At 39.1% G+C, this 12,202-nt stretch overlaps 1 protein-coding gene across 5 annotated transcripts in view; it reads left to right on the top strand.

The window, feature by feature from the left end:
* Positions 1–12,202, top strand: part of LOC120518298 (protein unc-79 homolog) — a 240,182-nt gene that overhangs the window by 213,697 nt on the left and 14,283 nt on the right. For all 5 annotated transcript variants that reach the window (XM_039741016.1, XM_039741014.1, XM_039741015.1 and 2 more), the window contains 3 exons: positions 3,163–3,273; positions 5,122–5,226; positions 8,177–8,254. In XM_039741016.1, coding sequence (XP_039596950.1) covers positions 3,163–3,273; positions 5,122–5,226; positions 8,177–8,254 — 294 coding nt within the window. The remainder of the gene's footprint in view (positions 1–3,162; positions 3,274–5,121; positions 5,227–8,176; positions 8,255–12,202) is intronic.

The raw sequence follows: 12,202 nt of genomic DNA, 5'->3' as shown, positions 1-12,202 counted from the left end.
TGGACACCTGCAGGACTTCCCGAAACGTAGTCCTGAAGAGCATACCTGTTGGTGTCCATGGGTGTTAGCAGAGGATGAAATTTCCCTGTTTTGTGGGGCTTCCAAAAGGCCCATTAAGTGTTTCCACCTTGCAGTGCCGTAGGACTGGAAATATTCCCACATCCGGCAAAAAAAGGAGGCCGTCGCCTTCATTTGGGGGGCTGGAATTTGGGAGGTAGTGGACAAGGATTAGGGTTAGGATTCCATAGGGTAGAGAAAGGGAATTGGAACTGTGATTGATTTGAATGCGTGATTACATTATTTGTGGATGAGCCTGTAAAAAGTATTTTTGTATAATAAAATAGTCTGCATTAGATCACATGACTGTGTCTGGAGCTTTGTGGAGCCCCCTAGTAAAGTATTTCTCTATCAGTCTATCAATCTAGTAGTCACAATAGTGTGGAGAAGTCAGTTGTTACAAAGTTACACTTAACAAGGACCAAAGTGCTAGACTTAAATCATAGTTAAGGGGCAAAATATACAGTTATAACCAGAAAACTCTGAACTAATAATAACGAATGACGCAAGAGTTTTTGTCTTTTGTGAATCCATCTTTGGACAACCAGGGCACTGACCTTGAAACTGTTACCATAATAAGGTCACACTTTGCACGCTCCCAGTTATCTTGCTTAATAACAGCATAGCATCCTTTTACAAAATTATCCCAAAGTGACATCGCACTTTGATAACTAAGATAACAAGATGTGTTAATGATGTGTGACCAAGGTATAAACCAAGGAAAACCAAAAAGGGAATGTTGGGGCACCAACAGTTGGAATATCCATCCATCCATTTCCTAACCCGCTGAATCCGAATACAGGGTCACGGGGGTCCGCTGGAGCCAATCCCAGCCAACACAGGGCACAAGGCAGGAACCAATCCTGGGCAGGGTGCCAACCCACCACAGGACACACACAAACACACCCACACACCAAGCACACACTAGGGCCAATTTAGAATCGCCAATCCACCTAACCTGCATGTCTTTGGATTGTGGGAGGAAACCGAGCGCCGGAGGAAACCCACGAGACACGGGAGAACATGCAAACTCCACGCAGGGAGGACCCGGGAAGCGAACCCGGGTCTCCTAACAGTTGGAATATTTGTGAACAATTAGAAACTTGTTAAGGGTAAATTTCACACATACATTAGATGAAATAATTGACCAAGTAGTGTGGTGGACAGTAAAACTTTAGGGACTTTCAAAACTTGTCTTGATATAATTTTGGAGGAATTCAGTGGATAGGATTGGTGAGATTTGTTGTGCTGAATAGCCTGTTCTTATCCAGATTGTTCTACTGTTCCAACCAGGCTACTCTTTGTATTAAACTAATAGCACTAAACAAAGTAAATAAGATCAGCCAGCTTCTCTGTTAAAATCCACGGGAGCTCAAATCCACAAATGGTTGGTGGTTCCTAGGCACGCATGCATAACAAATGTTAAGTACTGTATACAGTATAATATGGTGTTCACAAAATTTCCAAATTTCACAGAATGTATCGTGGCAGATACTTTTATACGTTGTTATTATTAGAGACCCAGGAACTGTACAGAATAATTAAAAATAAGAGTTAGATTGTGACAATTGCCACAACACATACATTTTTGTCACTCATGTCTAGAAGTACTCACAAAAGAAAAAACGGGCAAAGGGGGTGAGCAAAATGAGACACAACACCATCTCGCTGTCAGCTGTTATTGTATCAGGTCTATCAATCAGACATTTGAGATTTATGTGGTGTATGTCTGAGGTGGCTTTTAGGGTACTTCACTCTTCAAGCAGGAATCAGTGTCCGTCCATATGTAAAACAAGCAGTGCCACTGTAGCATCCATATGCTGTGGACAAACTCGATTACTGGTCATCTAAGATTATGGAGAGCTCCTTGAAGTTTATTTTGACTCCATATTTGGACTTGGTGTTGTAAGTTCAATTAGGGTTTGACAACTCTTAGATGTGACTTTTTGGTGGATGGGCTTGGCTTGGCACAGCTAGATCTTGCATCTCATTCTCTGATTCTTGTCTAAAATTTCATCTGCTGTTCTCTTGAGCAGAACATGGACTCCAGCATTTCTGGGCTTCCCAAAGCTTGGTGTGAAGATGGCTTTTGTAACTTTAACATAATATTGTTTTGGTACAATAAACCAGTCAGTGTGTACATAGGAGCATCACATCTCCCATACTAGAAACAGTGAGTGTTCTGGACAGTTCTCCATGATGAGGGTAAGTAATACTCATCTCACAAACCAATCCTGCAGAACAGTGAAATCAAAAAGCAAAAATGTATAATAAAAAAGGAAAGGTTAAGTAATATAACATTTTAAAAATGTGTAATATATAGAAATGAAAAAAACTATGAAGTGTAATAAACTAGAGGAGACAAGATGAAGTGCTTGGGTCTGTGATGGAATCCCCATTTAGTGGATCCTTCATTTTAACAAAGAGACCATCACGGTCCTGGTCTGCCAAGCCAGCTCGTTAGAAAGTCGCTTCTGATTGCTCTCAGTCACAAGTTCATGCATGAATGCTGACTTCCATTTTCCGTAGTATTTAAACAGTGATTGGGGCGTAAGAGACAAGACTTTTGCTGGTGATGTCAGAGCTCTTTTTGGGCTCCTTCCGACATTTTAAAGTCAAAGAAGGAAAAAGTTTCAGCCGTCTCTACCTCCTGGATGTTACCTGAGAACGGCCGCTGAAATGCTCCTGTAGCTTGTCCGTGTTGGACAGCAGCAGTGACACTTATTAAGCAGGGCGTGACATCACCCAAGCAGAGTGTCATATGGGATTTCACTACTGCCCTCACAAAGAGCAGGACCAGGAGGTGAAACAGTCACACTTATGGTGCACAAGGCCGCACCAGTTGGACTGTATCAACTCAAGGACAGGTCCCGTGTGGTGGCATGGCTTTAGCATCCCCTTTGATTTCATTTTACACATTTGATTGCTTCCTTTCTTCATTCCGGTTCTTTTTAATAAAAGTCACATGTTTGTTTGTTTGCAGATCTTTTGCCTTTCACTATCAGAATATTTCCTTTCTGTAACACAGACCCACACACAGATGTCTGGAAGTTGAGAAGCAAAAGACATTTTCTAATTTGTTTTTCTAATCCCTTGTAATTTCAGAGCCTGCTGGAGCCATTTTCCAAACTCCTGAGCTTTGTGATTCAACATGGCACCTTCAGCCTACATTACCTGGTGGAGCTTTGCGGGTTGTGCTATCGAGCATTTAATAAGGTATGTGTGTGCAATGAAGTGGCGTTTCCTTTATTTGTCATCCATGACTTTTTCATTCAAGACTTTGAATTGCAGTTGCTGGTGACTCTGTCTGTCAGTCCCCACCTTCTCTGCATTGAGTCCCACCATATGCAACCCACCCAAAGTACTGAAGTATAGCAACAATGTGTCCATTCGTGCCTCCAAATGAGACTCCTCCACCCCAATAAACCTTCTTCCACATTTTGATATAAATTGTGCAAATCAGTCCACCCTTGGACGTCCAACATGATACTCCATCCTTCTGTTATTCAGCCACAGAAGAAGAAGTATCAAAGTTGTCTCAAAGCAAGTTCCAAACACACTTACAAACAGTGCCCACCAGAGGGGGTTATCACTGTCAAAACCTGGCTAGTAATAAGGACAAGCAACAAATCTTTGTAAAACAAAGAGTTTATTCTCACAAAAATGCTCTTCAATAACAAAAGCTCAGTGGAGCACAGGAAGCAAAGAAATTGTCCAAATACATTAAGGTCAAAAATTCTAAAAATATACCAAAGGCACAGCTAAAACACAAGTAACTCACCAAATCCAGAGCACATTCACAATGAACCACAAGGAACTGTGGGAAGCCCTCCAGATTTATAGGGCTGAGGGCAGTTCTTGGCGATGATTGGTGGGCGGCACTGCCTCTTGGGGGAACCACTCACAATACAAATGGGACAGAACAAAAATTAGCTTACATATATATATATATATATAGTTTGTGGCTAGGTTGTCCTGTTTAAATAACTGGAATGTCCAACAAAAAGGAATTCCTCTTTTCTCTGGGTTTCTTGTCATTAGGCAAAATGCAAACACAATTGATTCGGCTCTGTTCATAGAAGTTGGGGTCTCTCACAGGAGCTCCATCCTGTGGGTCGCTTTGTTAGCAAAAGACGTCTCCTTCCATGCAGTTGGGTTTCTTATAGCTGGGAAACTGGAAGGGGCGGGGCTAAGTGCCCTCACTGGGTGGTTCCTTGGTGCTGCGTGGAATAGAAGTAAGAGAATGTTAGCGACAGTGCCCCCTCTTGTCCCTGCTGGTTATTGCATACCTCGATCGAGCCTGTGAGGGGATCCTCCTACACCAAAAGTAAAGAATAATGCTGATAAGCAACATAAGTCAAATAATCAAAAATGGAGACACGAAACAAGAATTTGAACCCAAGCCTGGTGAGAGATGACAACCGGCAGTTCTTTTTTTTCCCATTTAAGGCACAGGGTAAAGAAAGGTGATTTTAGCCCTGTCCAAGTCTCTTAACCGACAGAATTTTACTGTCATGTTGATTTGCACAAGACTAGTTTAATCTGGGGTGTGGACATTTTATAGAAGGCTAATGGCTCTTACTCTTTAGTGAGATGCGCCCGCACATTCTGTAACAAGTTACAAACATGAGCGATTCGGACTGGACTAAAATGGCAAGGGTCTTCCAGTACTGTACTATAAAACAACACCTTTTATCAGGTAGTGCTCTAAAATATAATAAAATGACTGTCCTAAACATCTTCAATGTGTACTTCACACTAAGGATTTTATGGTCCCTCTGCTTTCCCTTCTCCATTGTTCAGCCCTCATGGGGTAGCCCAGCTGATCTTTTCTGTGAAAATGTTAACACTGAAGCAAACAAAATGGATGTTGACTACAAAGCTCCAGCACCGGCCGTGTCTTGTGCTGATGAGGGTTATGTGAACAGAGTAGAAATGTTCAACAGATTTCTGAAAACATTACTACTGTCTCAAGGACATAAGACCAAATAAATCTGGCATTTGTATTTCTATTTTTATTTACAGGCTGTTTTTTTCTCCTTCTTTTTTAAATGTCCCTCACAGGAGCGTGATAAATTCTACTTGTCACGGATTGTTGTGCTGGAGCTTCTGCAGGCTTTGAAGTTTAAATCTCCTCTCCCAGACATTAACTTGCTGTTGCTGGTGCAGGTGAGTCTGGGGTCATGGCAGTCTTTGCTTGTTTTGTTTTCTTCTGTTGCAGTAAATCCTCTCAATCAATCAGAAACCAGTATTAGGCTAAATTATTATCAAGAATATTTTTATAGATATAATTATTACTACTGTGGTGTGCCTGTGCCCTGCCTACAATGGGTTCCTGCTTTCCACCCCATGTTGCTGGGACAGACTGCAGCCCCCTGTCTTAAAATGATTATATTTTTTTTTCTAGATTTCTGTCTATAAAGTTTTACCCATTCTTGAGTTCAAATTCTGCATTGATTTTTTAATTAATAAAACTATTTGAGACAGTAATTGTTATTTTGAGTAATTTCAATGGCTACTGCTATTTCAGAGCATCTGTTTAACTGTTGTCTGAGAAATGCATCAGAAGAGCGTGGGATGTAACATCATCGAAGCAACGTGTTTAAAGGTCAGCGTTGATGTCTCTTCCCCATCTGAGACTGCAGATAAAACAGTGACTCTGTATGCAATTGCTAATGACTTTGGTTTCTGACTATGATTTTGGTTTTAGCAACAGTATGTTTGATTACCCGGATTCAACTATTGCTTTTGTTCTTGACTTTGTATCATCTTCTGGTTACTGCTTCTCTTTTTGTGCTTGTGGACTTTTGGATGTTACGTCATATTGTTAGCATTGTTACGTTAAAACCAGACAGATTGATCGCTTAGTTATTTTTAGTTATTACTATGCTAACAGCATGAGGTGGCAGCGGCCTTGAGGGGATTTGGAATCAGGCAAACCCTAACTCTAACCCTAACTGCAAGGATTGAGTTCCGAAGAATAGCCGTTTTCCAAAGCTAAAAAAAGTTAACCTTAATGTTGAAAATTTAAACATTCCAGAACCAATAAGACTAAGAGTTATGCAAACAGAACTCATAATGTGTTTCACATGTTAGTCAGTTTGCTAACCTAAAAACAGAAAGGAACATGTAACCAGAGCCAAAGTCGTAAATCGTAGCCAAAAAATAGGGCAAAAAGTATCCATATCCATGGATTCCAAAACAACAAACAATAAACACAAAAGTCTTTTGGAATGAGACGTTTGTACTTGTGTAGTGTTATAGGGTGAATTTCTGCATATCATTTGATTCTGTTTATAATTTTTACTTTGAGTATCTCATTTTCATGGATAACATTTTTTACTTTGAGTTTGGAATTGAAAATGTTTATTATTATTAACATCTTGGTTTTGTTGTTTGCACAATATTCCAGGCAGCATCATGTGACCAACTCAGTTGCACCCTTGACATCCTCAGATAGCATGCCACAAACACGGCAGCATTCGTATCCTTCGTGATCCCAAGTGAATATTCTCGACAAATCTCTCATAGGATTAGCACCCATTAGCTTTCGATTCAAGTTGGCTTCCGGAAATCCTTTTGGTTTCTCGATTTTGTTTTTTGCTTCACAGTTAGTTTTATTGGTTTCTCATGTTTCTTGGCTTTATGGTTCTGACATTTTCTGCCTGTTTTTGCCTTTGGGTCTGGTGTGCATTTGGTTTCTTGTGTAATTTGTGAGTTGATGTCTCACAATTATAATTTTCACCCAGAAATGTGACACATCACACACTTCTGTTTCAGCATAGCAACTGTCCAGAAATACTCCTCAAAATGGCAGGGTGGGAGGACACTACTTAATTTTGGCATTGATTGATAGGTATCTAGCACCAGAATAGATGTGAGCATAAAATTCCCCAACATCTAAGACTAGAGGAGAATTTATCAAAACTCAAAAACAAACTAACAGATTTTCACTAAGATGAATACATGGCAGCTGTCACTAATGCTAAGATAGAACTGTGTTGGTATGGTATGGTATAATTTCCAACGATGCTGCATTTTCATTTTTGTGCGTCATTGAATGTGGATAAGGACAAAGTCCCACGGGATTATTATGAGCTGGGAATACCGGGAAAAGCAAACTTGATGTCGATGATTGAAAACAGAAAACAAAAGAAATTATAAAAAATCCAGAAACGCCACTTCGCTGGCTGATTTTTGTCCATTTTCACCATTGAGTATTTTGCGCAAGTAGGTTTGTTTCAGAATTATTCACCAAGGGACACTGAACATTGGCAACACTACCATATTTAACCCAAAGGTATTTGTCTTGACCCCCAGGTTGAGCCATGGGGTCAAGCCAAACATTTTTCTGCTGAATTTTCCATTATTAAACGTTTTCAGCGTAAGCACTGACGTCCATACAAATTCAAGCTACAAGTGGAACTCGTCTGTGAACTGAGCTTTGCCTCTGCTATAAATTATATTCTCATCAGAATGTATGTATTAAGCATTGACCTAACACCAAATTATTAATATAAAAATGTTCAGAAAATCGAAAATTAAAATGAAGAGCAGTATCTTTATCACAGACTTCATATCTGCTGTGGCTATCAGAGCGAATAATAGACCTGAAGGAGAGAAAATATTTGGGGAGCCAACTTGGCCATCCCCATTTACTTCTTAGTCCAAACAAAAACAAACACACAATGCGTTAAAGGAAACAAAACTATTGTCACGATAATAAAGTGGCTACAATCAATTAGGTTTTCTTTGTCTTCCTCCAGACAGTCATGGAGATCCTTAGCTCAGGTCATTCTGTGTAGAAGTCATTCTTCCTTCCGAACAGTCATGTTTTTATAGCCCACTGACAGGAAGGGGTGGAGTTAGATGCCCTCACTCAACGGTTTTTCTGTACTGTGGAGGAAGAAAAAGACAGGACAGTTAGCAGCAGCACTCTCTCTCAGCCTGGGAAGAACTTGGAGGGTGATCTAGAGTGAAAGTACTTATTTATGAGCAGGCTTATGAAGTGGATGCCGGAGCTGTTAGAGATTGTGCATGTGTGTGTTGTATAAAATAATGTAATTAAAAAATTTTAAATGGAAACAAAATTAACACTTCTTCACAACTTTTCCTCCAGTTTGTCTGTGCAGATTCTGGGACCCGATTATCTGAGTCGGCGATGCTGCAGAAGCACATGATCACCTCAGTTCCTGGAGTGAGTATTGACAATGTCCGCCAAAAATCACAAGTTGCTGTATGAAATGTGAATGTGGAGATGGCTGTTTGTTTACCACATGACCAGCTAGCATGGCATGGACTGCCGGACATGTGGCAGTGAATTTGTCATTTCAGATACACCTTGTTAGAGAAGGAGAAATCAAAATGGTTAGTCAACCTTTCATTTTTCTCAACTAAAATAAGTTTTTAAAAAAAAATTTTGAACTGGTGTAAGCTGCCCTAATTTAGGGTGTTCATAAGAAATATCATGATTTACTTCATGAGGTAAAAACACATAATAAACAAGAATATTTCTGCCAGGTGTTTACAATATTAAAATGTGTTCTTCACTTTAAAAGTCTAAATATTTGAACATTAAACATTTTACGCCCTCTGATGGAGGTCCATAGAAGGCTAGTCCAAGGATCAAAAATTTAAAATAATATCAAATTCATATCACTGACCTTGAAATAATCTGAATGATACCCCACATGCATATATTTGAAATTTGTAATTTTGAACCTTCTGGGAGTGGCTCTAAGGACCACCTGGAAAGAGTCAAATATCAAAATGTAATCATATTGGTGATCAGTAATCTTGAAATAGCAAACAACACAACACATAACAATATTACTGACCCCCATTTTTCCTAGTTTTGTGACCCCTCAGTCCCCATTAAAAAAGGGGGTTGGCTAATGTTTCCTGCACAACTTCAAGTCCGTCTGATCATTTTTGCTGAAGATACCTATTGGTTTATTCTTTGTCACAAGGGTGTACAGAATATAGTCCAAAGGCCTTGTAAGGGTCAAAAATAGAGCAGAAGCCCCAAAAGCATGACAGCTTGTATAATCAGACATCAAGACAAGTCAACAACAACATTTATTTATATAGCACATTTTCATACAAAACATATCTCAAAGTGCTTTACATAATGAAGAATAGAAAAATAAAAGACACAGTAAGAAAATAAAATAAGTCAACATGAATTAACATAGAATAAGAGTAAGGTCCAATGGCCAGGGGGGACAGAAAAAACAAAAAAACTCCAGACGGCTGGAGAAAAAAATAAAATCTATAGGGATTCCAGACCATTAGACTGCCCAGTCCCCTCTGGGCATTCTACCTCACATAAATGAAACAGTCCTCTTTGTATTTAGGGTTCTCACTGAAGGACCTGATGATGATGGTCACGTAGACTTCTGGCTTTTAATCCATCAATGTTGGAGCATCATGATGCTTTGAGTAGGTGGTGGTGACGCAGGCCACCACCACAAAGAAACCGGAAAAAGAAACAGAAGAGAGAGTAGGGGTCAGTACGGATTTTAGAGCCACCATGAATAGTCATTATGATGAATTGAACATACAGAGTATCAGGATTAAGTTAAAGTGAAATTATGAGAAGGCCATGTTAAAGTAATGTGTTTTCAGCAGTGTTTTAAACTGCTCTACTGTATTAGCCTGGCGAATTCCTATTGGCAGGCTATTCCAGATTTTAGGTGCATAACAGCAAAAGGCTGCCTCACCACTTCTTTTAAGTTTTGTTCTTGGAATTCTACGGAGATATTCATTTGAGGATCTAAAGTTATGATTTGGAATATAAGGTATCAGACATTCCGATATATAAGATGGTGCGAGATTATTTAAGACTTTATAAACCATAAGCAGAATTTTAAAGTCAATCCTATCCTGAATGACACAGGTAACCAGTGTAGTGACATCAAAACTGGAGAAATGTGCTCAGATTTTCTTTTCCTAGTTAGGATTCTAGCAGTCAAATAATATATCATATGTTGGGGTTTTTCCATAGCAATGAGTCAAGTGGCCCGGAGAAAACAAACTGAGGTGATTTCAAAGCCTTCAGAAGTCATTCTTATCAACACAATGCTATTGAATAGAGTCCTTCAAGATGGTCCAGGCATCTGATTAAGATGCCTCCCTGTGAAAGTGTTACAGACATGTCCTAATGGGGGGTTGGGGGGGGCACACCCAGGACATGCTGGAGAAATGATATCTCTCAGCTGGCTTACAAGTGTTGTGGTATCCCCTTGGAGGTTTTGGAGGAGATTACGGGGAAAAGGGACATTTGGACATCTTTGCTTAGACTGCTATTCCTGTAATCCGGACCTGGATAAGCAGTAGGAAAATGGAATGGAACAAAAGAACAAGAGAAATAAGTTTTTAGTAAATGTAAACAAAGTGCTGTTTGAATCAGGTGGCCAACAGATGCCTGCAACCCTGAAGGCAGGGTGTACTAACCAGTGAGAGCACAGGATCCCAACCTGGGGAAAAAAGGAGTAAGGTTTTCCCATTCAATGCTCTTGTCTGAGAGGGTTTGTAGAAGACCAGTTCTCTCCTGCCTAAGTAAAAGGGGTATGCAGACATCCCCTGGTATGAAAAACAGAAATCATACTTGTTTATGATATTTCAGCTCACAAAACTCAAAAATAGGCTTTTGATCAAACAACTAGGCCCCATGAGGCCTAGAAACAGAACCTTTGTTTTAGCCAGGGTTCAAATCCCTCTTTTAAGCCTTTTTTGCTCATATTTGATTCATACTGTATGTTTATGTTTGTATTGTTATTTATGTCAATTATTTACATTATAATTACATTATTCTGTTTTTTTAGTTTAGTTTATTAGTATATTATTTTCATTTATACAGTATATGTCTATACATTTTCTTTTATGTTTCATGTGTTTTGTGGGTGGTACCCCAAGAGTCATGGCCATATGACCATCATTGTCATGGGACTCCTTTAACCCTATAAGGGCTGAGTAAACCTAGAGTCCCTTGTGGTTCATTGAATGCAATATGTGGTGCTGGTGAGTTCTTTTGTTTTATTTTTTGATTGTATTACTGGATTTGTGACCGCCATGCTCAGTTTCTTGACCTCCCTTTGGATTTGTGTTTTTTTGGACATATTCGCCAGTGGATTGATTGGCTATTATGTAAGGCAACTCATCCTAATCTTTTTCTCCTCCTTGGAGCATTTGTGGAACGGAGCATTTTTTATAATAAATCTATCATTTTATAAAGATTTGTTTGTTTACCCTTTTGTCATACAAGCCAAAGGCTTACAGACCCTTCCTTTTGCAAGTCTTTTTGCAGTGGTTTTTGGGACTTTGTTTTGAAGGAACTCCCTAGTTCAAGACAAAAATAGGTACACTTGAATTCTATACAATGAAGGGAGAGGGAAACTGTAAAAAAAAAAAAAGCCTGACCTAAAGACAAAATAAAGTCCCTTCAAATTTTGAATGAATTTATTTGTTATGTTCTGTCAATCACACTCTGGACACATCTCAAGAAGTCAAGCAAGCACCTGAGCACAATGTGGAGGGGTCTGAATACTTTTAGAAAGGAGAAATTTCAGTTTTTGATGTTTAATAAATGTGCTAACCTTTCATGGAGTATGGAGTGTAGGCTGATGGACAAAAATGTCAAATTTATCAAAAGTCGAAATTTGCAACACAGGAAAGTGAAGGTGTCTGAGTGCTTTCTGAATCAACGATACATTTACATCAAATTGAGTTTTGTGCTGTGGCCTAAAATGCCTAGTCCTATTTAGTTATTTTCTTTTTAACTGACTTTTTATGATAAGTTTGCAGTTTTAATTGTATCTGAATACTGACAGTAAGTGATGAGCAGAGCAGACAAGGGTGCAAATTAAACAACACTGAAGGGCAGCCATTACTGTAGTGCTATTCACTGATGTGCTTAATAGTAAAGAAATGACTTGAATAAAATTTGAAGTAGTAAAATACAAACAGAGGTGGAAAAAGTTCTGAAGCAGAAGTGTTACTATGTAGACAAGGTTTTACTCAGGTGAAAGGAAATGTAACTTACATTGACAATACTCAAGTAAAAAATTTTAAAAAGTAAGCATGGCAAAAAATGTACAAATGAATATACAATTTAGTTACTTCACAAAATAAATTAAATTAGTAA

This window comes from Polypterus senegalus, chromosome 18, assembly GCF_016835505.1.
Source record: "Polypterus senegalus isolate Bchr_013 chromosome 18, ASM1683550v1, whole genome shotgun sequence".
Classification (NCBI taxonomy): domain Eukaryota; kingdom Metazoa; phylum Chordata; class Cladistia; order Polypteriformes; family Polypteridae; genus Polypterus; species Polypterus senegalus.
Note: the sequence above shows the minus strand (reverse complement) of the source record. Positions and strands in the feature narration are given on the sequence as shown.